The sequence below is a fragment of the Galeopterus variegatus genome, unplaced genomic scaffold, assembly GCF_000696425.1.
Source record: "Galeopterus variegatus unplaced genomic scaffold, G_variegatus-3.0.2 Scaffold233, whole genome shotgun sequence".
NCBI lineage: Eukaryota > Metazoa > Chordata > Mammalia > Dermoptera > Cynocephalidae > Galeopterus > Galeopterus variegatus.
This window is the reverse complement of record NW_007726344.1, coordinates 348,369-375,056: the sequence shown is the minus strand read 5'-3', so window position 1 is coordinate 375,056 and position 26,688 is coordinate 348,369. Positions and strand designations below refer to the sequence as shown.

At 51.5% G+C, this 26,688-nt stretch overlaps 2 protein-coding genes across 2 annotated transcripts in view; both read right to left on the bottom strand.

Annotated features, from left to right (window-relative positions):
• Positions 1–14,556: 14,556 nt before the first annotated feature.
• On the bottom strand, positions 14,557–16,685 carry ZG16B (zymogen granule protein 16B). The gene is made up of 4 exons (XM_008566310.1): positions 16,637–16,685; positions 16,469–16,549; positions 16,139–16,244; positions 14,557–15,029 (listed from the first exon to the last, which is right to left on the bottom strand). Exons 1-4 carry the CDS (start codon positions 16,683–16,685, stop codon positions 14,690–14,692), a joined length of 576 nt encoding a protein of 191 aa, XP_008564532.1. The 3' UTR covers positions 14,557–14,689.
• A 2,570-nt stretch (positions 16,686–19,255) lies between these two features.
• Positions 19,256–26,688, bottom strand: part of LOC103585378 (zymogen granule protein 16 homolog B-like) — a 34,424-nt gene continuing 26,991 nt past the window's right edge. The window contains exons 3-6 of the mRNA XM_008566309.1: positions 21,336–21,480; positions 21,168–21,248; positions 20,838–20,943; positions 19,256–19,728 (exon numbers count right to left, since the gene is read on the bottom strand). Coding sequence (XP_008564531.1) covers positions 19,389–19,728; positions 20,838–20,943; positions 21,168–21,248; positions 21,336–21,480 — 672 coding nt within the window. The 3' untranslated portion in view covers positions 19,256–19,388. The remainder of the gene's footprint in view (positions 19,729–20,837; positions 20,944–21,167; positions 21,249–21,335; positions 21,481–26,688) is intronic.

Genomic DNA, 26,688 nt, shown 5'->3' with positions numbered 1-26,688 from the left:
CCTGGGTGGGGGCCACTGCTTTGAGCCCCAGCGTCATCCTCTGCGAGTCCTGGATCTTGATAGTGACCCGTACCTGGAAAACACCCCAGGACCACCCCCCACTCTCCCACTCTGCACCTGCTCCTCCCTGGGGCTCTCACAGCCCAGCTGTTCCCAGGGCCCAGCTCCAAGGCGGGCGGGACCACAAGGGCCTGAGCCATTGTGATGACGGAGCAGCCGAGGGGGCAGTTAGCACCCAGCAGGTGCCACCCTTCTCCCTTCTTGTTGCTGTTCCGTAGCTCACCTGCCTCCACTTCTGTCTGATTAAAGGACGGAGCTTGGCAATCACTGTCTCTGAGCCTGGATGTCACTTACCCACCAGCCCTTATCTTGGCAATTGAGTTGATTAGATACAAGAAGTCGTTCCTAGAAAAATTCTGGAGTTCACCGGTCAGAGCAGGCGACAGAGGGTTTCCAGGACCTGTCTCTCCTTCCCAAGAGTCAGAGTTTTGGAAGAGAAACTGAGGCACGGCACTAGGATCAAGTGTTGTTGGGCTCTCTGTTGGATAAGAGGCCCTGGCCATCCAGCCTCTCTGACCCCCGCCTAACTCCTCCCAGCTGGCCTGCATCACCTCAGAGCCAAGCACAGAGGTGCTGGGGAAGGGCTTCTAGGCAGCCAAGAGGGGAGGTGGGCTGGGACCCACATGGGCTTGGCCTGTCTTCATCCCACAGAGACCAACTCAAATGTGAGTCCCATCTCAAGGCCTCTTGGGCTCCAAAGGACCCAGGTTTGGGGGCTCAATCAGCACCGGCGGTGGGAGTGCTCCCCCACTGCCACACTGTCTGCTTTTCTCCGGCAGCCCCAGCCCAGCCTCCCTTCCCAGGCCTGGCCCCAGGCGATGGAGACTGGCCCCCAGACCAGACACCCATCATGTACCCACAAGCTCTGAGCCTTAATGGGGGTCCTGACCATGACCAGACCTTGGCTGGAGGACCCCTCATGGGGAAGCTGGAGGCACCTGTTGCTGCAGCTTTCAGGTCGTCAGCCCACCCACCTCCCCACCTCGGGCTTCTTACCTGCCCCTCCAGCAGTCACTTGGGTCCCACTGCAGTTGCCTCTTCCCAGCACGGTCCTGTGTGGCCACAGGAGCATGGGTTTCCCAGCACCCCGACTTCCAGCATAAAAAGGTGCCCCCCATCAGCAGCTCTGGCTAAGGTCGGTCTGGTGGCTGCACCCACTGGGCAGTGTGTCCTCCTGCCGCCCTCCTGGGACCTGCTGCAGAATGTGACCCCAGGTGGGGTGCCAGGCTGAGCCATCTATGAGAAACAGTGAGCCTGTGCCGTGTCCTGTGCCTGCCTGCAGCCTCTTCACCATCTGGAAAAGCATCAGCCTCTAGGCCCCTTGCAGGGGTGGAGGTAGAGTCAGGGTGGGGGAGCATGGGGAGGGTTGCTGTGGAGGATACCAACATTAATAAAGCAAACATATTTCACAGGGCCTAACACATAGAAATGCTAAGCTTGGGAAAAACAGAAAACTTTCCCAGGACTAAAGTCTCTGTTGTAGATTAAAAAGTTGTAACACAGCAAAACTGCTTGCTATAAGGGCAGTTGTCCCTGGTGCAGCTAAACCTAATGCTTGTTGCCATGATGAATATCTCATTGTTCTTTCTGTAACCACCTGTGTTCCTTTTCTGTAACTTTCTTGCCTGGAGAATAAAAATGGAGAGAATATCTGATTCGGGGTTATTCCTGAGATCTTTCTTCTCTTGAAAGAATTATTCCTGGGGGTAACCACTTCGGACCTCTCATTGCTCTGGAGAAATGGGCTTCGAGTAATCCTTTGTATCGCTGTCACCCTGGGAGAGGTGACAGGTTGCAGGAGGAGGGGCTCCAGGCCTCCTCTCTGACAACTTCATAGGCTGTTGGACATCAGAGTTGAGCTAATATATCCAAGATTAATTTAACTAATTAAATAGGAAACCCGCAAGATGGTGTTGGACAACAACCAGGACTGATTTTATTTTGTGCCCAGCCTTCCATGTTGACTCCTGCTTGAACTCACTCCTTTGTTTCACCGGTTAGTCATAGATTAACCTCAGGGCAAGCAAACTGGGAAGATAGGGTTTAAGGAGTAGATGACACAGTACAAGCTGGGGTATCTGTCCCGACCCGCGGGATATTCAACGAGGACCCTGGAGGGGGGAGTGGGAATTGGATGGGACAAGAGACACGAGAAATGGAGACAAGACAGCATTCTGCTCAAGTCTCATTTATTAGCCAGAAGGTCACAGCTTATATAGCCAGCAGGAGGGAATCAGAAGATAAGGAAGTGAGCAGCAGATGTTTTCTGGGAAAAACCACAAGGCAAATCGTTTCAGGAAATGGAACATTTCTCAGCTATCTAAAGCAAAGCAGCAGGTGATCTATGCCTAGGGCTGTGCAAGCAGTAAGAAAGAGAAAATGGCGGAAAGGTCATGGCATTTATATCTTTAGTGTGAGAAGGCTATTAGCAGGGCTTCATGACCCTGGGCAGGCTATGACCGGGCTCTTTGGCCCCAGACAGGATCAGCCCATCTGTGCACAAGCCTCACAAGACCCCTGCTTCAACAGATCCCTGGACACCTGGTGAATGATGTTATCAACTTATTTTTCTTAAGCTGTTTCTTTGAAGTTATTTTTAGTAACATTGCTTTTGCTATGTAAGCTTTGTCTGTAGCTGGATAGCTATAGCTCTCATCTACTGCAGATGTCTCATTCTTTGCTGCACACAACCTCCTGTGTATAAGTTACCCTTTAACAAAACTCCTTGTGAACTGTATGGAGATGCCTGCTTTGTTCTTCAGTCTCAAAGTTCCTTCCCAGTTTGGAAGGCATTATATTCTAACCACCTCCTCACAACAATGGTAAAGCTAGCTCAAAGGAGAATTAGAAGAATAGAGATGTTTTAGTCCGTTTCTATTCCTTATAACAAAATACTGTGGAACTGGGTGATTTATAAAGAAAATGAAATTTATTGCTTACAGTTTTGGAGGCTAGGAAGTCCAAAGTCCAGGGAACACATCTGGTGAGGGTCTTGGTGGTGGTGACAGTGATGCTGGGTATCACATTGTGAAATGGCAGAACAGAGAGAGCAGAGACCAACCTCCTCATCTACTCTCCTTTTAAAGCCCCCAGAATCATGCCCCTGACCAACATTGTTAATCCATTCACTATAATCTAATCACCTCTTCAAGGCCCCACCTTTCAATTACCATCATAGCATTTCCTACCCTCCAAACAGTCACAGTGAGGGCCTAGTTTCTACATAAAATCTGGGGGCACAATCCAAGCTTCAGTGAGTTTTGGGGGACATAACTCAATCCTCTATAAGAGAATACAGAGTTTGCCATGGCAAGCATCCTAAATTAATTTGTAAGATTATGAGCAAAACTGGTTAATGTCTTACTGAGCAATAAAACCCTCCCTTTGGACTCATCTTTAGGACAGAAATCATTTGCATCTCAATTGAGCAAGTCAGTAATGAACCTCAGATCTGGACCTTAATCAATAGCAAATCGCATATCAAACAAAGGCACATTATCTGGGAGAACTTAAACACCATGCTTTATAACACCAAGGTCATGGGCTCAGATCCCTGTACTGGCCAGTCACAAAAACAAAACAACAACAACAACAACAACAAAAATCTACCAAAAAATAAATAAGCACCTTTGGTAGCCTATCTGATAGGCTTCCAGGAAAACATGGAAAGTGCATGGCTACTTCTTCTTGCCTTATTTCCAAATTTTGGATAATTTTCTCCAGCTGTATTTTGAAGCAGGTTCACGGTGCCCTGGTTACCAACCTGAGTCTGGTGAGACAGAACACACTCAAACGTGAGTTACATGAAGTGGGTTTATTACCAGCAGGTAGGCAGCAATGGACAACAGAAGCCTCAAATCCATCCTGAGGAGCACAAGATAGCTGCCTGGGGCAGGAGTCTCAAGTACACATGCCCCACTTGTACCATAGCCGAGGGATCCGAAAGGCAGCCCAGCCTGGTCTACATACCTCGGGACAACAGGATTCACTGGGCAAAACATGAAGGGCATCCTGCTTCCAGGTCAGAGAGGAGCAAGCTTGAGGTGTCCCAGGTGTTTCCTCCCTAACTCAAGATGTGACATTCCCAGCACATTCTACAGTTACTCTTGAGAACTACAAGCAAGAACAGAGGAAGAACTGTTCTGCATCTATATTTATGTGCACGAACCTAAGTGTCTTCTAGGCTAAACCTCCATAATGTCAGAAGCTTTTTATTCACAGAACAAAGTAAGGGGACCAAACGTTAATGACCAGGGCAGTGAGTTCTAAGTGCTACCGCAGTCATGAGAACCAGCTTGGGGATTGGAAGAGGATAGCAGGGTTGGTGTGTAGGTTTATCATCCCTCAAGAGTCCCTTAAAATGACAGAAAAGATATATTTTAAGTAAGTAATTACTGCCATTAGAATAAGTTCTGGTGCTGTAGGGTGACAATAGCTAATAATATTTTATTGCATATCTTAAGATAGCCAGAAAACAGGACCTTGAATGTAATAAGCATAAAGAAAGGATAAATGTTTAGATGATGATAGATATGCTATTTTGATTAGATCACTATACAATATGTGCATGTATTGAAACAACAAACTTTATCCCATAAACATATACAATGAAAAAAATAAACTACTTTGGAAAATAAAAAAAATGGGTTTACCAGCAAACTAGAAATTGCGACAATTCCCTGGGAGATCTACAAGACTGAACTGATAACAGTAGAGAGGACTACTTATTGAAGCAAGCAAAGCCTGCCAGGAACCTGTGGGAGGAAGGCAAGAGCAGACCAGGGCAGTTCCGCACTCAGTGGGTAAGGATGAGGTACAGGGTGGGCCCTGGAAGCCATCGGATAATTATCTCATCAAATGGAAGACTCCATCAGCTGGAGTCACCCAGAAGGCAAAAATGCTGCCGTCAAATGATTCAATCCTTTGTGTCTCAAAATTTTTACTTTATACTTATTGAAAGAGAATTTTTAGATTTCTTTGCATGCAGATGTTTATGTAACTCTTGTGAATGCATAAAAATTGAAAGCAGAGCAAAATAAACCAGAAAAGGTATTCCTGGAAGCTCTTCCAAGAGTCCATCCTTTCTGAATCACTTGTCAACTCAGAGCCATCAATATTCATTGTGTCTTTCCACACAATATTATCATCTAAGTTTGCTAGAGTGTGGGAGGCAGCATTTCTTTAAAAAAGTTCTCCACTAGTGCTACAGGATTGTCTTCCAACCCCCGACTCCCATACTGAAGGCTTCGATGCAGAATGTTTTGTTTCGTGTTGGAGATCAGTGTTAACCACCATACAAAGGAAGCAGTAAAAGTCTTTCTATTCGCTGATGACGTGATCTTATATGAGCATCTGCTTCTCCTCTCCTTCCAGTCCGCAGGGGGGTGGCACCTCCCTGCCCCCCTTGAAGGCAGGCGTGGTCTGTGACTACTTTGGCTGATGAAATTGGGCAAAAGTTGTCCAATTTAAAAAGCTGGTCCCTGATTTTCCTCAATCTCTCTTCTCTGTCCACAGCAGAACTTGAAGCCTGTTACTGTATTGGAAGCATCAGACAATGGGAGCTTTGGGCAGCCGGGCGCTTGAGATACTGTGACAATCAGAACTGTCAATCCACTTTCTGCAATGTAGTACAACAAGAAATAAACCTTTGTTGTATTAAGACACTGGGATTTGGGAGTTGACTGTTGCCGTAGCATGACTGAGAGTTTGAAAGCGAATTCAAGGGTTTATCTTCATAAAGGCATTTTGTGTGTTGGTCTTTCATCCTGCAAATTAGCTAAATTTGTTTCTTAGCTCCATTTTGTGTGTCTGTGTGTGTGTGTGGATGGGCATGTGTATTCTTTAGGATTTTCCACTGTAATAGTCCGTTTCTATTGCTTATAGCAACATACGTGGAACTGGGTATTTTATAAAGAAAATAAAATTTATTGCTTAAGGTTCCTGAGGCTGGAAAGTCCAAAGTCCAGGGAACACTTCTGGTGAGGGTCTTGGTGGCAGTGACAGTGATGACAGGGTATTACATTGTAAAATGGCCATGCAGAGAGAGCAGAGAGAGAGAGACAGATTCTCCTCTCTCTTCTTTTAAAGCCCTCAGGATCACGCCCCTGACCACGAGTTTTAATCCATTCACTATGGCACGGTCCCACAATCCAATCACCTCTTCAAGTCTCCACCCTTCAATTACCATAACAGGGTTTTCCACCCTCCTAGCAGTCACAGTGGGGGCCAAGTTTCTAATACATAAAACTTGGGGGACACAATTCAAGCTTCAGTGAGTTTTGGGGGACATAATTTGATCCACTACGTACATGTATAAAATCATGTCATCATCAAATAGAGATAGTTTTGCTTCTTCCTATCCAATTTGGATATCTTTTATTTGCTTGATTATTTATGTTTTCCTAATTGCTCTGGCTAGAACTTTCAGTGTAAAGTCAAATAGCGGTGGTGAATGTGGGCATCCTTGTCTTGATCCGGATCTTAGGGAGAAAGATTTCAGTCTTTCACTGTGAAATATGATGGTATGATGCTATCTGTGGGCTTATCATAAATGTCCTTTATCAAGTCAAGGAAGTTCTCTTCTATGCCTGGGTGCTGAGTGTTTTTATCATGAAAGAGTGTTGGATTTTGTCAAATGCTTTCCTGCATCAATTGAGATGATCATGAGGTTTTTTTCCTTTCATTCTATTGATGTGGTATGTTATGTTGATTGATTTTCTTATGTAAAACCACCCTTGCATACCTGCCAGATTATCGTGTATAATTCTCTTAATATACTGTTGGATTCAGTTTGCTAGTATTTTGTTGAGGATTTTTGTGTCCATATTCATAAAAGATATTGATCTATCATTTTCTTTTTTTATGATGTCCTTTTTTGGTTTTGGCATCAAAGTAATGCTGGCTTCATAGAATAAGTTAGAAAATGTTTCCTCCTCTTCTATTTTTGGGGAGGAATTGAGAAGAGTTTGGGAAGAGTTTGAGAAGGATTGGTGTTAAATCTTCTTTAATTGTTTGGTAGAATTCACCAATAGGGCCATCTGGTACTGGGCTTTTCTTTGTTGGAAGGTTTTCAACCTCCTTACTAGCTATAGGTCTGTTCAGATTTTCTATTTCTTTTTGAGTCAGTTTTGGTAGTTTGTGTGTTTCTAAGAATTTGTCAATTTAATCCAGATTATCTGATTGGTTGGCATAAGATTATTTATCATACTCTCTTACAATCTTTTTTATTTCTATGAGGTTAGTAGTAATGAACCCTTTTTTAATCTCTGATTTTCATTATTTGAGTCTCACACTTTTCTTTGTCTAGTTAAAGGTTTGTCCATTTTTGATCTTTTCAAATAACCACCTTTTGGTTTCATTGAGTTTTCTCTGTTGTTTTTCTAAATTTTCTGTTCATGTATCTCCACTCTCATCTTTACTATTTTCTTCCTACTGCTAGCTTTGAGATTACTTTGCTCTTTTTTTCCTAGTTCCTTAAGGTGCAAGGTTAGGTTATTGATTTGAAATAACCTGGTAGAAAGTCAGCCAGCATGTAAGAAGTCAGACTACACTGCCAAGATGTAAGAAGCTCAGGAAAATGAGACGCTGTGGAGGAAAAGGTGTGGGGGGAGAGAGAAAGAGAGGAAGCCTAAGGAACATCAAAGCTCTGGACACTGGAGTGAAGAAACCATTTGGAAGTGATCCTCCAGCTCCAGCCACCCCAGCTGGATGCCATGTGGAGGAGAGATGAGGCACCCAGCTGAGCCCTCCCAAAATTCCTAACTCAGAATCAGGGGCAAAATTAATTAGTTGTTCTAAGATACTACTACTGTTTCATAGGCAGCAAGAGAGAACCATGGCAGGTAGCAAGAGGACACATAACTCCACTGGAAGGTCAATAACATAGACAGATGGGACCAAGTTTCTGTCCCAGAACATGTGTTTTACACTGGAAGAGGTGAGTTACCTTGAATGCATTTTTTGGGGGGTGGCTACAAATGGGAATGGGGACTTAAGAGCAAGATGAGATCAGATCTTCTGGCCCATCTTGGTCATGGTGTGCAAATTTTGACCCTGATTTATAGCTCAGCAAACAGTGGTCACTACCAATCCTATTCCCTTTCATCCCCCTGCCTCTGATTCCTCCCCTTTAGACTCATGTCCCCAATCTCCTCATTAAATGCACAACCAACGCCTACAAGAGCATCTGGGTTCACAGATGGTCATAGATTGTTTATGAGAAGGACTTTAGGGATGTTTATATGAATGAGGTACTGTTAAGTGCCTTGGTTTAGGAGTTCAACAAAGCTTCTTCTTTTTTGTTTGTTTGTTTCTGTTGTTTTGCTTACCAAAACGTTTTATTTTATTTGCCTTAAACCCCTCAAAAAAGATCCTCCACATTCAGCAAAGCTTCTAATAATGGGGCACCAACAGAGTAGACCCACTAGTACAACCACTAGCTTTTGAGTGTACTGAGAAGGGATTTCTGAAGTAACCACAGGCTGAGGACCAGGACCCCTCTGTTTTCTTTAACTCAGTAGAAAAAAGAGTGAGTTCTGAAGATTGGCTGTTATTTCACTTTGGTGACTGGGCTTCAGGCCAAATTTAACCTGGTTGTCATGAAGAAATTGTTGACCTAAAAAGAAACTGAGGCCTGATACATATGGCAAGGATTTAATGAGCCAATATGATGATTGCACCGGGAAGATGCCCTGAGAACCCCATCCAAAGAGGGCCAGCAGAGCTTAGCATTTTATAATCACAAGAAAGGGGAAGGGTCTAAGGGGAGAGAGAAAAAGACAGCTTCACCTAATTACTTCATCAGGTTTTCTACTCATTGTGCATTTCGTATAGATTTGGGATTGTTACTAGGTTACGTAAGGGCTATAAGACACATTCCATATTATTATACAGCTTTCTGCTGCCATTAAGTCTGCTTCTAAGTAAAAATAGTCTTATAATAACATTTGCTGGGACAGGTGGACATGACTAGTGACTTATCCCCGATCTCTGAAGGCTCTACAACTTAGCTGATCTGGTCAGAGTAGTTTTTTGGTTATCATTTCTCCCATTTTGATTAAAAAGCTTTCATCTGAAAGCACTGATGACATTTTGGTCCCTTGTTGCTGGCAAGGCTTGTTCCCAGAAAGCCATGTCCCATGTAAGAGGAAGGGAAATTAGGCTGGCCTCTAGGTCTACATCTGAATTTTAAGCAACATGGGAGTTGGGATGGGATGGTAGTCAGATCCTTTCATCCTTGGCAAACCTGAAAAACTAGACAGAGGCATTTGTCTCATATCTGACAGCAGGATAAGTTGTGCCCTTGGGCAAAAGAATGTTCACTGCAGAAATGGGTTGAAAAAGAGCAAGAGAAAAAAACTAAGGGCACTTTTACAACTTAAACTAGGTAGTAAGTTTAACTTGGCATAGGCCTGGGAAAACAAATATTAAAGCGAGAGTTGAACTTTGTAAGTGATCTTGAGACATACGGCCTGGTTAGTGTGTGAACTAAGACATGAGACCCACATTCCAACAGAAGCCTGAAACTAGAATTCCCCAGAGTAAAAGGACAAGTCCACATGTTTTAGAAGAAGACCAGAAGTTTGCTTGGCAATGGGCATCAGACAGGCTGCAGCCTGTGGGTAATTGTGGAAGGAGGGTTGTTGAAAATCAGTCAGGAATCAGCCAGGGTGGCTGGATGTGGCTGGTGGATGTTTGGGGGTGGTAGGTGCACACACATGTGCCCGCGCATCTTTCCTACAAGGACACAGTTTTCTGTGTTCACTTAGCATTTCTCCAGAGGAACTCAAGCATAAGCAAGACTGTTCAAATTGTTTCCTAAAATGCCAGCCACTTGGAAACAAATTCACATTTCTAAAACATCAGACCACGTAGCGCAGCTCAATGAAGGGAGGGCCCAGGGGCTGGCAGGTCCCAGCATGGCCTTGGGAGGACAGACTGGCCAGAGGGGCAGAAAAGGCATGAATTGACCCATCTCTACACTGAATCAAGAAGCAGGGATGAGAGGGTGCTCGTGATATGGGGTCTATTCCAGGACCAGCTGCAGACTTTGGGGGACCCAGTGTAAAACGAAAATGCCAGGACCCTTGGTTAAAACTTATGTAGAATTTAAAGATGGGACATCATAGAGTTCCACCAGGCACAGGCCCTTCTGCAGGTCTCCCGACCCCTGGTGAAAGCAGCCCTGGACTCAAATCCTTGAAGCCTGTAGGAACCCCCATGTCCCTTTACCCAGACTCAGGGGGCCTCCTGACCCCTCCCTTCTGACGTTTCCTCCCCAGAGCCTCTGTTGATGCTTTGCCCACCTCCCATGGCTTGGACCCCAAGGCCACGTCCTCTGGGTGCTGCTGTTCCTGATCCTGGCTCTCTTGCAGTGCCCAGGGTAAGCCCCCTGGTCCTCAGCCCCCTCTGGGTCCTGGCCGGTGTGTAGCCCTGGCCTCCCACGTTCTGTAGACACACCTACCAGATGGCGAAAGGACCAAGTGTTTGGAGATGTGGGAATTGTTCCCGAGAACTCTCCTGCTCTCTCACTTTTCTGCTCCCCTTTCTGTCCAGTGAAACACGCCCCTCCAGAGATGCAGGGCCCAGGAGGCTGTTCCTACTTCTACATCAGGGGCAAAGAGCAGGGGAAGATCCAGGGGGTCTGCGTCTCCAAGGGGATCCCGGGCCTCATCAGAGTGAGTAGGACTCGGGCTCCAGGGCTCGTTTCCTGCATGTGCCCACTCCTGGATGCTTTTCTGGGGAGAATTTCAGATCACTGGAGTCTCTGGAATGGAGCTGTCCTACCATCCCTGACTTTACCCACCACTCTCCCCGCCTCAACTTCCCCAGCCTGACCTCCCCGGACAGAGCCTACGATGATACAGGACGGGGCAGAGGTGGAGCAGATCTTAGTGAGGGTGCTGAAAGGTGCTTAAGGTTCAGAAAGGATCACAGAACTTCTGCAGGAGGTCCCTTCTCCACCGTCGTTCTGGATGCCTTGGGGCCCCCTGGTGGTAAGTGACAGAAAGTGCTCAAGAAAGAACATGCTGGAAAGACCTGCTTCTGTCTTGCCCCCTTCTCCCCTGATTCATAATGGGCAATTCTGTCTCCCTGCTGGTCCCTTGTTGCATCCCCGAAGGGCCAGTCCCTTCTGACAGTCGGGCCCAATCCTGATGGCTCCCCCCAGATTTTGCCTCTTGTGACCTGTCCTCTCAAAACTCCCAAAGGGTCTTGGGTCAGGGCTGCCAAATTTAGCAAATAAAAATACTGTAAATCCAGTTCAATTTGAATTTCAGATTAACAATGAATAACTTTTTAATGCAAGTATGTCTTTTGCAATATTTGGGATATAGTCATACTTTTAAAATTCAATACTTGCCACGTAGTTATACTAAAAAATTTGCCATGTATGGGATATACTTACAGTGAAAAATTAATCATCGTTTATCTGAAATTCAAATTGAACTGGATGTCCTGCATTTTATCTGGCAACCCTACCTGGGATGTGCCTTAGAATGTAGGAGCAGGGATAAGCTGGAGTTAGGAATAGTCTGGAAGGCTCCCGGCCAGGCCTGGAGACTTCAGGGCCACCCTTTGTCCCTGCTCTCAGGACCCCCTGGAAGGACACAGCTGCACTGGGCTCCCTGCTCACACTCGACAATACCAGGCACAGCAGAGCCTGACTTGCTGGTCTCCGGTTCCGAGAATGACGGGTCCAGTGTGGGTCAAGGTCCATCGCTGGTCCATTTGGCTTAGGGGAGGGTTTTCAGGGCGGCTGCTGTGCCCCGCTCTGGTAGACAGGAGCCGGGGCTCCAAAGAGGGGAACTGTGCGTGGGGCAGACCCCACGGAAGATGCGGCCCCAGGAGGGGGCTGGCAGTGGGAAAGTTGTCCCACGCTCTTGGAGTCTCACCTGCCAGGTGACTGTCCAGGGCACATTCGGCTGTCGCCGCGGCAGGAATAGACTCAGAGGAAGCGAGGACGCCGGGCCTGCCACTGAAGGTCCCGCACCCACACAAGGGTCGCACTCCCTGGAGGCCGGGGTGGGGGTGTCCCCCAGCGCACCCTGAGCGCCCCGGGCCCCTCCTGCAGCGTCAAAGGGCGCCGCCTCCGCGCGGCCAGGTGCACTCACCTGGCGGGCTGGGGGACCAGGTGACCCCGGGCTGGCGGCGGCACGGTCAGAGTGGCCGTGATCTCCTGGTGAATACAGTTTCTGCACACATGTGAGCCCGCGCGGTCCTTGTCACCAAGGGGCGTGGGCTGCGGGCGTCCCCTAGCTTTCGCAGCCCTTCTCCCGCGCTAGGCTGAGGCTTGCACCAGGACGGCCTCCCGTCTACGCAGTCTTACCCCGAGGTCCCGGGGACGAGTGCGGCATCTCCACCAACGTGTTTCAGCGCGGGGCGGGGCGCAGAGACGCCTCAGCGTCGCTGCGGGGACACAAGGAATTCTCGGGGACGGCCTCACGACCAAGGATCACTTTGCCAGGCCGGGCTTTGCAATGAAGCCGCACAGCCTGCAGCTGGCGTCCCGGCCCCTCTCCTCTCCCTGCTCCCAGCCTGTCGCTCCTCCCTTCCTTCCCCTCTCCCTCCTCCTCCCGTTCCCAGGCCACCCCCTTCTCCCTCACCCCCCATCGGATCTCCTCACAAGGCAGTGGCTGCTCTGGGGGATCAGAGCTGTCACTCTTCAACTCTACCCTGCTCCTGACCGTCCTTGCTGCCACACCAGGAGGCTTAAGAAGGCAGGGTCCCCCTCCCTCCGCAGCTGCCAGCCCCAAGAAATGGTCACAAGTCTCTTCAGTACTGAAGACAGATTCTCCTTTCAGCAAGCTAGGGACAGGGAAGTGGCCCTCCAGCTTGGAGGAGCAGCGGGGAAGGTCCAATGGGAGGTCCCCAGTAGACCCCAGTGGCTTCTCATATCCCACGTGGGAGGAAAAGGGGTTTCTCCTGCTGCAAAGCACCTGCAGATGCACCTATCACAATGTTCTTTTAAAATGTGTCCTATAAAAACCCATGCTTTGATTATTGCCCCATTAATGGCAAGTCTGATAACAATCATAATTTTGAAATAGTAGTGAGTGGAAGCTTTAAGATGATTGTGACGACTGTGCGTGAGACGGAAAATTCACGGGTTTTCGTGAGGTGCATGAGGTCACATTCATATCTGAAGGAAACAGGACATTTCCAGGAAAGGACAATAAAAATAAGGAGGTAATTTTTTTCCCAACTCATTTCCTGGGTTCCCTAAATTTTGTCCACAGACCCCAGGTTAAGAAGTGGCTCTCAACCAACATTAAAATTAAATAAGAATGAAATGAAATTGAACAATGTCAGCGTGTGTCTCCTGCAGAAATACGAGGACTGGTTGTGACATTTCTGACTCAGTCTGGGGTTCAGGACCCAGACTCTGCAGTGAGACCACCTCAAGTTGACCCCAGCTCTGCCACTAACTGCTGTGTGACCTAGGACACATCATGTCATGCTCTGTGCCTCATTCTGCAGAGGGGGACAATGGACGTCCTGTTATCGTATTGTTGTGAGCAGGGAGTTCAGGGGGAGCCCCTGGAACAGGGCCTGGCACGTCCCGTGATGGCTGCGGGTCTGTGTGGGTACAGATGGTGCAGGGTAGAGAGCTGTGTGCGTTTCCTGTGCCACAAGTAGGATGAATTTCTTCCTTCAGATCATGGTCAAAGATGTTTGGAAGCCTCATCCCTGCAGGACTCAGGAACTCTGATCGTGGCAAGTGCTCATGTGGGGTTCGAGGTTTAGGAAGGGGATACAGAGTGGGCCAGGGCCAGGGCCTGTGATCGTTTCCTGTCGCTGCTGCAACGAGTGGCCCACTGTGAGGAGAGTCGTCCTCAGCCAGCCCTGGCTCTTGCCTTTGCCCACATTGATCTCTTGGCCTGGAATGTTACCCCCACCCCCGGCCTCCACTAGGCCAGTTCTCCCTGTCCTTTGGACTTAGCTCAGACGTCCCTTCTCCAGGAAGACTTCCCTGAAGCACACCCCACACCTCACTTCTAGGCAGTGCCTGTGCACAGGACCTGAATGTGTCCCCATCCATACAGATGCCACAATGAGATGCCACCATCAGCTTCTGCATCTGTCCCCCACGGGGCAGCCAGCTCCTTAGCTGAACACCTGGCCTCTTCTCTGTACCCCCAGTGCTCAGGGGAGCCTGGTATGGACAAGGCCTTGGCAAGTGTCTGTGGAGGGAATGAATGAACAGGGGCTTCCCTGGGGCCCAGCCTACTCAGAGAAGCCGGACCGTGTGTGGTCAGCAGAAGCCGGATGGATGGGCCTGGGCTGGGGCAGGGGGAGTGGTCGTCTTGGAGCCCAAATTCTCAAGGATTGTGAGATTGGCCCCAGGTATTCAGGTACAGGCCCCACGTGCTCAGGAGAGTCACCTCTGTCCTACCTCTCAGCTCAGTTCACTGAGCTCCAGCCAAGGGCTTTGTTCCCCAGGAGCTGGGAAAGCTTTGGTCATAACCCAGACCCAAGGATCACATCTAGATGCACTGATTCTGCAGAAGCTTTATTTATTGGTGGCTTTAGATCCAGTTACCCCAGAATGATCATCCCACCACCCCCTGATGGCCTCAGCTCATATAATGCTAGAGCCTGCCTTGGGGACTCAGGAACAACTTTTATTTGGCTATTTCGAAGTGACATTTGTTGGTGTGGGGGTTGACTCCACTGGTGGATAATCCCATTTAAAGCCAATGCCCTTGATGCCGAGGAGTCCATACTGGCCAAAGATGCCTGTGAGCACCTGCCCCTCCTGGCTGGGGAAGGCAGAGAAGGTCTTGCCCGCGTCCTTCCCAAAGGACACACAGCGTCCCAGATTGGTGCAGAGGACCAGGTACCGTAGAAAAGCCTTGAACGAGCCATAGGCTTCTGTGATGTATTCGTCTGACCACAGAAGGAATTCCTGGGTGTCCCCACCTGAGGCACCACGTACATCATCCCAGAAGGGCCCAAATTTCACCTGGACACTGGGAGAGAGGTGAAGCACTGACCACCCAGGATCTGGGGTGACCCAGCCATTCCCGGGTCCTCCGCCCCCCACCTTTCCATCTCAGACACTGTTACTGGGCCTCAGAGGCTGTCTGGGTTCCTAAGATGACTCATTGGTATCAAACCCTCACTCTGCCTCTTATGGGCTCTGTGATCTGAGCTCATCACCCAGCCTCTCTGGGACTCAGTTTCCCATCTACAAAGGGGATGTGACTTTGGGAGGAGTCCCTGAGATCATGGCAAGGAGAGCTCCACACAGTGCCGGGTCATCACGACCCTCAGGAGGTGCCGGCTGCTTCACTGGGTCCAGAGCCTCAGCTGTTCCCAGCCAAGCTGGCACGTTCTGAGCCCGTCACTCCTAGCAGAGCATGTCCCAAGCCTCAGAAGCAGGTGACTTCCCACACTCACAGCTCCATCCAGCTGGGCTTATCTGCGTCCTTCCCCTCACCTTGGTGCTTTCCCAGAGCCGTCCCTCCTCCAGCTCGCCACCCCCCACACCGTCTCCTTTCCTGTTGGGCAGCTCTGCACAATTCCCTCTCCCATGACCCAGCACCCCCTAAGTGCAGAGCAAAGATCCCCTCCAGACCTGAAGCAGGACACCCCAGTATTAGGGGAATGGCCCTGGGCTCTCTGCCTCTAACACTTCTGGGGACTCATGCTCAGCCAGTGGTCCACTCTGACCCTTGCCTCCTTTCCACAGACCCTCTCTTTATTTTCCCTTCAGACATCGACACTGAGAGGCCGTTTTTGGTTGAATTGAGTTTGGGTTGAAAGGGGAAGGTAGGAGAACAGTCAGCAAATGCTCTGTGATCACCCCAGGCAGCAAGGGCAGGCCTTACAGGTGGAGTCAGAGGAGATGGGGCTGGTGAGGATTGGGAGAGCAGGTGGTTGGGGAACGGGACAACTGCAAAGGTGGCGGCTGGTGGCTCCACGAGTCCAAGGAATCAACCATCGCCAAAGACTCATCAGGAGGGAGATGAGGGTGTTGGGAAAAGAGGCTGTGAGTGGCCCCACACCCCCTAAGTTCCTGAAACTGTTGGATGAATTGGGACAGGGTGATGGGGTCCACAGCCCTGATCCTACTCACCTTTTAATCAGGCCCAAACCACCTGTAGACACCCGAATGCCCGTGATTTCATATTCGTAGTCTTCAGAGGTACTGAAATACGTGCCTCCTCTGTTCCCGTACAGCTCTGCATGGATGGAAAAACCCGGGGGGAGAAAAATCCACACAGCGGAATGTAGCTATCTCCACCCAGGACAGGGGACACTGCCCCTCCAGGCAGACAGGACGGTTCTGAGACTGGAGTTAGTCTGTGACAGGGGCTGGGCTGAGTCCCTGGGTCTCCTGGATAGAGGGAGGTGAGGGTGACCACATGCGGATGGGCCAGAGGGGAGCAGACCCGGTCAGACTTACGTGCTGCCCAGCAGCTATTGGTCCCCAGGAGGGCGAGGGTCAGCAACAGCAGCATGGCTTCTGGCCGGCGTGTCCCAGGCTCTGGGGGAAGAGGAGAGGCCTCCTGACTCCCAGCGTGGGGCCAGCCCGACCGTACTGGGTCCCATCCATGGGAGCTGAGCACCTTACCAGGCAGGGAGAGTGCACTGGGACGTCCTGTGTACCTGGAGCCCTGCATCTGTCCCTTTATATCCTCCCCACTTCCAAAAGGAATTAGTGAGAGGCCACTGGGGGACCGGGAGGAGCTGAGTGGTGGGGGAATCCCCGAGCCGTCCTGGGGGAGGCACCGGACATGTGGCGTTGGTTGTCTTGGCCCTGCAGCCTGCACAAACAGGGCTGGGACAGCAACAGGCATTCACTGTCCTCTGGGTTGTCTCCTCAGCACCTGGGCCGACCCTGACTTCAGAGGTGGGGGGAGGCCTGAGCCTCCAGCACTGCCAGACAGGTTTCAACCCATGGGGGCAGCAGGTCAAGTTCCCATGGAAAGCCTGTGGGGCCCAGTCTCCTGCTTTGTGCAGAACCAGGCTGAAGACCTTATCCAGGCCCAGGCAGACCGGTGTCTGGAGGGTTTCTGGAGCCCAGGCTGAGCTCCTCACTGACCTCAGAGAGCCAGAGTGGAGAGTCCAGCTCTTTGTGCCCGGAGCCAGGTGCCAGACACACCGCAGAGCTGGTCCTCCAGGTCCTGTCACTTGGAAATGTCTGTGGTCACCCCTCTGTGCTGGCTCTGGGTGTACCAGGGGATGAACCAGTGTTAGGAGCTCACAGGCCTGGGAGGGAAGGACACAAAAGGTGGGGTTGGTGCCACACAGGGCAAAGGATTGGGGGGAGGGCAATCTCCAGGCCAGTCCCTCCAAGGGCTCCTGGGGCCAGGCCAGGGGTCAGTCTTTATGTGGTGCTAATGGGTGCTTCTCCAGGGCTTGGGTCCCGGGCAGCCCTGCTGGTATGGCAGTTCACGTGTTTCCCTGTCCCTCCCCACTTATCCCCCTCAGCCCCTCTGGGAGGGTGCCCTGTGAAAAGCGGACTCGGACTCCGGGCTGCGTAATACCACTCTGCTCCCCATCAGCCCAGGGCACTGGAGCCCCAGCGTTCCCACCTCCCAGGCCCGTGACGAGGGGCAGCTCACTTCACCTCTCTGAGCTTCAACTGGCTCCTGTGGGTGATGATAGCGCCTACTCATGGGGCTGCCCTGAGGATCCAACGAGCTTCTCCATCTAAGGGCTGTTAATGCCTAAGACTTTACTCCATGTGGGCAGGTGTACAATGTTATTCTTTGGAAAGCAGTAAAGATTGGAAATAACAGATGTGTCCACCTAGAGATGACCAAGCACACACACGGTGGTGTCCTCGCCACATTGGAATCCTGCGGAGGCGTGGAGAAGTCCTGCAGGTTCTCCCTCTGTGAAATCCATCGCAGGAGGGAGACAGTCTGGGTGGGGTCAGGGGGTGCAGAGAACGGCCTTGTATATGCACAGACTGATTCTGCCAGTGCTGGCACACTGGGAACTGGGGCTGTGGGTCTCACGGGCATGACGGTGGGGGAGGGGCTGAGGGACAGGTGGGACCTCCCTTACTGCACCTGGTACCTGCACAGTCTGCCAAGGGAGGGCAACTCTGGCCTGCAGGCCAACCCTGACCACTGCATGTCTTTGCACAGTCCGTGAGCTAAGAATGCTTTTTACATGTTAGAGCTGTTAGATGAAAATGCAAAGGAAGAACGACATTTTGTGACATATGCCACAGGTGGCATTGAGTGTCTGTGACAGGGATTTATGACCCCACAAAACCTAGAGTTGTCCTATGTGGCCTTCACACGAAAAGTCTGCCAACCACTGGTGGATACCTGTACCGTACCCTGGAACTTGTGTGCCCTGTCCATGGTGCTGGCCAGACAGTGAATGGGGCCCCTTTAACAACCAGCCTTTATTGGGGGCCAGGTAGAAGCGCTTTGGTCCAGACAACTGGCCCTTTGTCCTGCTCCTGCTCTGGTCACCCTGGGTAGGCTTGTCAGGACTCAGGCTCTGATGGACCCATGTAGCAGAGGCGAGCCCCCACCTGCTCTCCCAACCCTCCCCACCCCTCCCAGCGATGCTCCGGCCTGCAGTTCAGCAGAGGCTGGGTCAGGGAAGGGTAGCAGAGCCCCTCCTGAGCCCTAGGAGGAGGTGGAGGTGGAAGAGACCCAAGCCCTTGGCAGGCACCGCTCCTGGAGGCAGGGCCTGGAGACGCACAAAGCAGACCTGTGTTCTGGTTCCGCCCAGCCGGAGGGCACGTCTGCATGTTTTCCTGCCAGATCACGTGTCTTCTTTCTACTCCACGCTGGTGGGCTTTGGCGCCCATGAGGAGAGGCTGGCTGGGCCAGGACTCCAGGAAGCATGTCCCGGGTGGTGGGGAGTTGCCANAGGGGAGCCTGGTATGGACAAGGCCTTGGCAAGTGTCTGTGGAGGGAATGAATGAACAGGGGCTTCCCTGGGGCCCAGCCTACTCAGAGAAGCCGGACCGTGTGTGGTCAGCAGAAGCCGGATGGATGGGCCTGGGCTGGGGCAGGGGGAGTGGTCGTCTTGGAGCCCAAATTCTCAAGGATTGTGAGATTGGCCCCAGGTATTCAGGTACAGGCCCCACGTGCTCAGGAGAGTCACCTCTGTCCTACCTCTCAGCTCAGTTCACTGAGCTCCAGCCAAGGGCTTTGTTCCCCAGGAGCTGGGAAAGCTTTGGTCATAACCCAGACCCAAGGATCACATCTAGATGCACTGATTCTGCAGAAGCTTTATTTATTGGTGGCTTTAGATCCAGTTACCCCAGAATGATCATCCCACCACCCCCTGATGGCCTCAGCTCATATAATGCTAGAGCCTGCCTTGGGGACTCAGGAACAACTTTTATTTGGCTATTTCGAAGTGACATTTGTTGGTGTGGGGGTTGACTCCACTGGTGGATAATCCCATTTAAAGCCAATGCCCTTGATGCCGAGGAGTCCATACTGGCCAAAGATGCCTGTGAGCACCTGCCCCTCCTGGCTGGGGAAGGCAGAGAAGGTCTTGCCCGCGTCCTTCCCAAAGGACACACAGCGTCCCAGATTGGTGCAGAGGACCAGGTACCGTAGAAAAGCCTTGAACGAGCCATAGGCTTCTGTGATGTATTCGTCTGACCACAGAAGGAATTCCTGGGTGTCCCCACCTGAGGCACCACGTACATCATCCCAGAAGGGCCCAAATTTCACCTGGACACTGGGAGAGAGGTGAAGCACTGACCACCCAGGATCTGGGGTGACCCAGCCATTCCCGGGTCCTCCGCCCCCCACCTTTCCATCTCAGACACTGTTACTGGGCCTCAGAGGCTGTCTGGGTTCCTAAGATGACTCATTGGTATCAAACCCTCACTCTGCCTCTTATGGGCTCTGTGATCTGAGCTCATCACCCAGCCTCTCTGGGACTCAGTTTCCCATCTACAAAGGGGATGTGACTTTGGGAGGAGTCCCTGAGATCATGGCAAGGAGAGCTCCACACAGTGCCGGGTCATCACGACCCTCAGGAGGTGCCGGCTGCTTCACTGGGTCCAGAGCCTCAGCTGTTCCCAGCCAAGCTGGCACGTTCTGAGCCCGTCACTCCTAGCAGAGCATGTCCCAAGCCTCAGAAGCAGGTGACTTCCCACACTCACAGCTCCATCCAGCTGGGCTTATCTGCGTCCTTCCCCTCACCTTGGTGCTTTCCCAGAGCCGTCCCTCCTCCAGCTCGCCACCCCCCACACCGTCTCCTTTCCTGTTGGGCAGCTCTGCACAATTCCCTCTCCCATGACCCAGCACCCCCTAAGTGCAGAGCAAAGATCCCCTCCAGACCTGAAGCAGGACACCCCAGTATTAGGGGAATGGCCCTGGGCTCTCTGCCTCTAACACTTCTGGGGACTCATGCTCAGCCAGTGGTCCACTCTGACCCTTGCCTCCTTTCCACAGACCCTCTCTTTATTTTCCCTTCAGACATCGACACTGAGAGGCCGTTTTTGGTTGAATTGAGTTTGGGTTGAAAGGGGAAGGTAGGAGAACAGTCAGCAAATGCTCTGTGATCACCCCAGGCAGCAAGGGCAGGCCTTACAGGTGGAGTCAGAGGAGATGGGGCTGGTGAGGATTGGGAGAGCAGGTGGTTGGGGAACGGGACAACTGCAAAGGTGGCGGCTGGTGGCTCCACGAGTCCAAGGAATCAACCATCGCCAAAGACTCATCAGGAGGGAGATGAGGGTGTTGGGAAAAGAGGCTGTGAGTGGCCCCACACCCCCTAAGTTCCTGAAACTGTTGGATGAATTGGGACAGGGTGATGGGGTCCACAGCCCTGATCCTACTCACCTTTTAATCAGGCCCAAACCACCTGTAGACACCCGAATGCCCGTGATTTCATATTCGTAGTCTTCAGAGGTACTGAAATACGTGCCTCCTCTGTTCCCGTACAGCTCTGCATGGATGGAAAAACCCGGGGGGAGAAAAATCCACACAGCGGAATGTAGCTATCTCCACCCAGGACAGGGGACACTGCCCCTCCAGGCAGACAGGACGGTTCTGAGACTGGAGTTAGTCTGTGACAGGGGCTGGGCTGAGTCCCTGGGTCTCCTGGATAGAGGGAGGTGAGGGTGACCACATGCGGATGGGCCAGAGGGGAGCAGACCCGGTCAGACTTACGTGCTGCCCAGCAGCTATTGGTCCCCAGGAGGGCGAGGGTCAGCAACAGCAGCATGGCTTCTGGCCGGCGTGTCCCAGGCTCTGGGGGAAGAGGAGAGGCCTCCTGACTCCCAGCGTGGGGCCAGCCCGACCGTACTGGGTCCCATCCATGGGAGCTGAGCACCTTACCAGGCAGGGAGAGTGCACTGGGACGTCCTGTGTACCTGGAGCCCTGCATCTGTCCCTTTATATCCTCCCCACTTCCAAAAGGAATTAGTGAGAGGCCACTGGGGGACCGGGAGGAGCTGAGTGGTGGGGGAATCCCCGAGCCGTCCTGGGGGAGGCACCGGACATGTGGCGTTGGTTGTCTTGGCCCTGCAGCCTGCACAAACAGGGCTGGGACAGCAACAGGCATTCACTGTCCTCTGGGTTGTCTCCTCAGCACCTGGGCCGACCCTGACTTCAGAGGTGGGGGGAGGCCTGAGCCTCCAGCACTGCCAGACAGGTTTCAACCCATGGGGGCAGCAGGTCAAGTTCCCATGGAAAGCCTGTGGGGCCCAGTCTCCTGCTTTGTGCAGAACCAGGCTGAAGACCTTATCCAGGCCCAGGCAGACCGGTGTCTGGAGGGTTTCTGGAGCCCAGGCTGAGCTCCTCACTGACCTCAGAGAGCCAGAGTGGAGAGTCCAGCTCTTTGTGCCCGGAGCCAGGTGCCAGACACACCGCAGAGCTGGTCCTCCAGGTCCTGTCACTTGGAAATGTCTGTGGTCACCCCTCTGTGCTGGCTCTGGGTGTACCAGGGGATGAACCAGTGTTAGGAGCTCACAGGCCTGGGAGGGAAGGACACAAAAGGTGGGGTTGGTGCCACACAGGGCAAAGGATTGGGGGGAGGGCAATCTCCAGGCCAGTCCCTCCAAGGGCTCCTGGGGCCAGGCCAGGGGTCAGTCTTTATGTGGTGCTAATGGGTGCTTCTCCAGGGCTTGGGTCCCGGGCAGCCCTGCTGGTATGGCAGTTCACGTGTTTCCCTGTCCCTCCCCACTTATCCCCCTCAGCCCCTCTGGGAGGGTGCCCTGTGAAAAGCGGACTCGGACTCCGGGCTGCGTAATACCACTCTGCTCCCCATCAGCCCAGGGCACTGGAGCCCCAGCGTTCCCACCTCCCAGGCCCGTGACGAGGGGCAGCTCACTTCACCTCTCTGAGCTTCAACTGGCTCCTGTGGGTGATGATAGCGCCTACTCATGGGGCTGCCCTGAGGATCCAACGAGCTTCTCCATCTAAGGGCTGTTAATGCCTAAGACTTTACTCCATGTGGGCAGGTGTACAATGTTATTCTTTGGAAAGCAGTAAAGATTGGAAATAACAGATGTGTCCACCTAGAGATGACCAAGCACACACACGGTGGTGTCCTCGCCACATTGGAATCCTGCGGAGGCGTGGAGAAGTCCTGCAGGTTCTCCCTCTGTGAAATCCATCGCAGGAGGGAGACAGTCTGGGTGGGGTCAGGGGGTGCAGAGAACGGCCTTGTATATGCACAGACTGATTCTGCCAGTGCTGGCACACTGGGAACTGGGGCTGTGGGTCTCACGGGCATGACGGTGGCAGTCCCTCCAAGGGCTCCTGGGGCCAGGCCAGGGGTCAGTCTTTATGTGGTGCTAATGGGTGCTTCTCCAGGGCTTGGGTCCCGGGCAGCCCTGCTGGTATGGCAGTTCACGTGTTTCCCTGTCCCTCCCCACTTATCCCCCTCAGCCCCTCTGGGAGGGTGCCCTGTGAAAAGCGGACTCGGACTCCGGGCTGCGTAATACCACTCTGCTCCCCATCAGCCCAGGGCACTGGAGCCCCAGCGTTCCCACCTCCCAGGCCCGTGACGAGGGGCAGCTCACTTCACCTCTCTGAGCTTCAACTGGCTCCTGTGGGTGATGATAGCGCCTACTCATGGGGCTGCCCTGAGGATCCAACGAGCTTCTCCATCTAAGGGCTGTTAATGCCTAAGACTTTACTCCATGTGGGCAGGTGTACAATGTTATTCTTTGGAAAGCAGTAAAGATTGGAAATAACAGATGTGTCCACCTAGAGATGACCAAGCACACACACGGTGGTGTCCTCGCCACATTGGAATCCTGCGGAGGCGTGGAGAAGTCCTGCAGGTTCTCCCTCTGTGAAATCCATCGCAGGAGGGAGACAGTCTGGGTGGGGTCAGGGGGTGCAGAGAACGGCCTTGTATATGCACAGACTGATTCTGCCAGTGCTGGCATACTGGGAACTGGGGCTGTGGGTCTCACGGGCATGACGGTGGGGGAGGGGCTGAGGGACAGGTGGGACCTCCCTTACTGCACCTGGTACCTGCACAGTCTGCCAAGGGAGGGCAACTCTGGCCTGCAGGCCAACCCTGACCACTGCCTGTCTTTGCACAGTCCGTGAGCTAAGAATGCTTTTTACATGTTAGAGCTGTTAGATGAAAATGCAAAGGAAGAACGACATTTTGTGACATATGCCACAGGTGGCATTGAGTGTCTGTGACAGGGATTTATGACCCCACAAAACCTAGAGTTGTCCTATGTGGCCTTCACACGAAAAGTCTGCCAACCACTGGTGGATACCTGTACCGTACCCTGGAACTTGTGTGCCCTGTCCATGGTGCTGGCCAGACAGTGAATGGGGCCCCTTTAACAACCAGCCTTTAGCGGGGGCCAGGTAGAAGCGCTTTGGTCCAGACAACTGGCCCTTTGTCCTGCTCCTGCTCTGGTCACCCTGGGTAGGCTTGTCAGGACTCAGGCTCTGATGGACCCATGTAGCAGAGGCGAGCCCCCACCTGCTCTCCCAACCCTCCCCACCCCTCCCAGCGCGCTCCAGCCTGCAGTTCAGCAGAGGCTGGGTCACGGAAGGGTAGCAGAGCCCCTCCTGAGCCCTAGGAGGAGGTGGAGGTGGAAGAGACCCAAGCCCTTGGCAGGCACCGCTCCTGGAGGCAGGGCCTGGAGACGCACAAAGCAGACCGGTGTTCCGGTCCCCGCCCAGCCAGAGGGCACGTCTGCATGTTTTCCTGCCAGATCACGTGTCTTCTTTCTACTCCACGCTGGTGGGCTTTGGCGCCCACGAGGAGAGGCTGGCTGGGCCAGGACTCCAGGAAGCATGTCCCGGGTGGTGGGGAGTTGCCAGCCTGTCTGGAAGCGATGCCAGGACTTGGTCAAATGCACACACGAGGTGCATTTCACAGAGTGCACGTGCATGGTGATAACAGACACATAGTCACACACGTGCACGTGACAACACACGTGTGCATGCGCATATGTGCACCCCCCAACACACTTGCCCACTACTCCTACACACGGGAGCATGCACACATGCATACACGCCTGCACACCTGAATGTGACGGGCCTGCGGAGCAGCACACCTGGTGGGAGAAGTCCACCCCACACCCTCCCTGGCCCAAGTGCTGGCTCTGAGCCCACACTGAGAGTGCTGAACACAGGCCCTTTGTCCCTTGGGATCAGAGCTCCCCTAGAGTGCTATTTACTGAGCATTTATTCCCCGTCCTGGGCACAACCCAGCCCCCACTTTCCAGGAAACTGGAACAATGAGGCCTTCTTCTCCCAGCAGAGGCGGGCCCTGGGCTGGCCAGCCCTTGTGTGACAAGAGTTGGGTTAGGGTCACTCATCCCTGGTCCCCCTGCCTCCAGGTGTGGGGTTCGGGAAGACCCCTCTGTGCTCTGCAGCCTCAGGCACGGGAGACAAGAGGGGCTCCGCATGCAGCCCACTCCCAGCTGGCCAAAGCCTCCCTGTAGCCCCAGAGCCAGGCTGCCTGTGGGGGACGCCCCCAGCCTCACTTGGAGGTAGGAACATGTGTCCCAGGCTCAGGTCCTGCGACAAGCCTGGCCCGGCTGAGACTCCTGGTGGAGCAGAGCTGGCTCCTGCATGTGGCCTTGGCTGATCCCGGGACCTCAGAAACCAGAGGGAAGAGCCTGCTGGATGGGACAGGGAATGTTCTGAAGTGAAGGGGCGTTTCTGTCCCTGCCCCAAGTGAAGGCCAAGTCTGGACTTCATGCAGGGACTTGAGTGGCTGCTGCCAGAGAAGGAGCCCTGCAAGGGGAGGCACTGGGGACATGGATTCAGCTTTGCCTTCCCAAAACCCTCAGCTCTTCTGATCACACACTCCCTCATTCAAGTTCCTGTTAGGTGCTGTGCTCTATGGTGAACATTTTTAATTGAAATGTACTGATTGTACATATTTCTGGGGACAGGGTTATATTTTGATGTGTGTATACAATGTGATGACAACACCAGGGTAATTAGCATATTCCTCATTGCAAAACATAACCCTTGCTTTGTCATGACATTTGGTCCCTTCTCTTCTAGCCATTTGGTAATGTGCAGTAAATTATTGTTAATTATAGATGCCTAGCGCTTCTGTATACCATAAAACTTATTTTCCTTATCTAGGTGGAAGTTGATGTTAAGAAACTAACCTCTCACTATCCCCCTCCCCCACTTCCCAGCCACTAGAAACCATAATTCTACTGTCTACTTCTAAAAGTTCAAATTATTGTTATTGTTATTCATTTATTTACCTTTTAGCTCCCACACGTGAGTGAGAACATGCAGTATTTATCCTTCTGTGCCTGACTTAACATCACTTTCAAGTTTTTCCAGGCTCATGTATGTTGCTGCAATTAACAAGATTTCACTTTTTATTACGGCTGAGTGGTATTCCATTGTGTATAGGCCACATTTTCCTAATCCATTCGTCTGTAAATGGACACCTAGGTTGATGCCATATGTTGGCTATTGTGAATAGTGCTGCAACAAACACAGGAGTGCAGATACCTTTTTGATATGCAAATTTCCTTTCTGTTGCATAAATGCCTGGCAGTGGGATTGCTGGATAATATGGTAGTTCTATTTGTAGTTTTTTGAAGAACCTCCATACAGTTTTCCATAATGGCTGTAATGATTTACATTCCCAACAAAAGCGTATAAGAATTTCCCTTTCCCCGCGTCCTCGCTAGCATTTGGGATTTTTTGTCTATTTGATAATAGCCATTCTAACTGGAGTGAGATAATATCTTATTGTGGTTTTAATTTGCATTTCCCTGATATTAGTGATGTTGAGCATTTTTTCATATACCTGTTGATCATTTACAGCTTCTTTTAAGACATGTCTATTCAGCTCATTTGCCCATTTTCAAATCGGATTATTTGTTTTTCTTCTGTTGAGTTAAGTTCCTTGTATATTCTGGATATTAATCCCTTGTTGGATGAATAGTTAGCAAATATTTTCTCCCATTCTGCTGGTTGCTTTTCACTCTGTTGATTGTTTCCTTTGCTGTGCAGAGGCTTTTTAATTTGATATAAGCCCATTTGTCTATTTTTGCTTTTGTTGCCTGTGCTTTAGAAGTCTTTTCCATAAAATTTTCGCCCAGACCAATGTCTTGGAGTGTTTCCTCTATGTTTTCTTCTGGTGGTTTTATAGTTTGGGGTCTTACATTTAAGTCTTTAATCATTTTCAGTTGATTTTGATATATATATATATATATATATATATATATATATA

Coding starts and splice junctions, on each gene's coding strand:
- ZG16B (XM_008566310.1), bottom strand. CDS start 16,685: ATGCAGGGCTCCAGGTACACAGGACGTCCCAGTGCACTCTCCCTGCCT. Junction 16,550..16,636: donor CAGTGCACTCTCCCTGCCTG/GTAAGGTGCTCA, acceptor CTCTTCCCCCAG/AGCCTGGGACACGCCGGCCA. Junction 15,030..16,138: donor GGTTTGGGCCTGATTAAAAG/GTGAGTAGGATC, acceptor CCTCTCTCCCAG/TGTCCAGGTGAAATTTGGGC.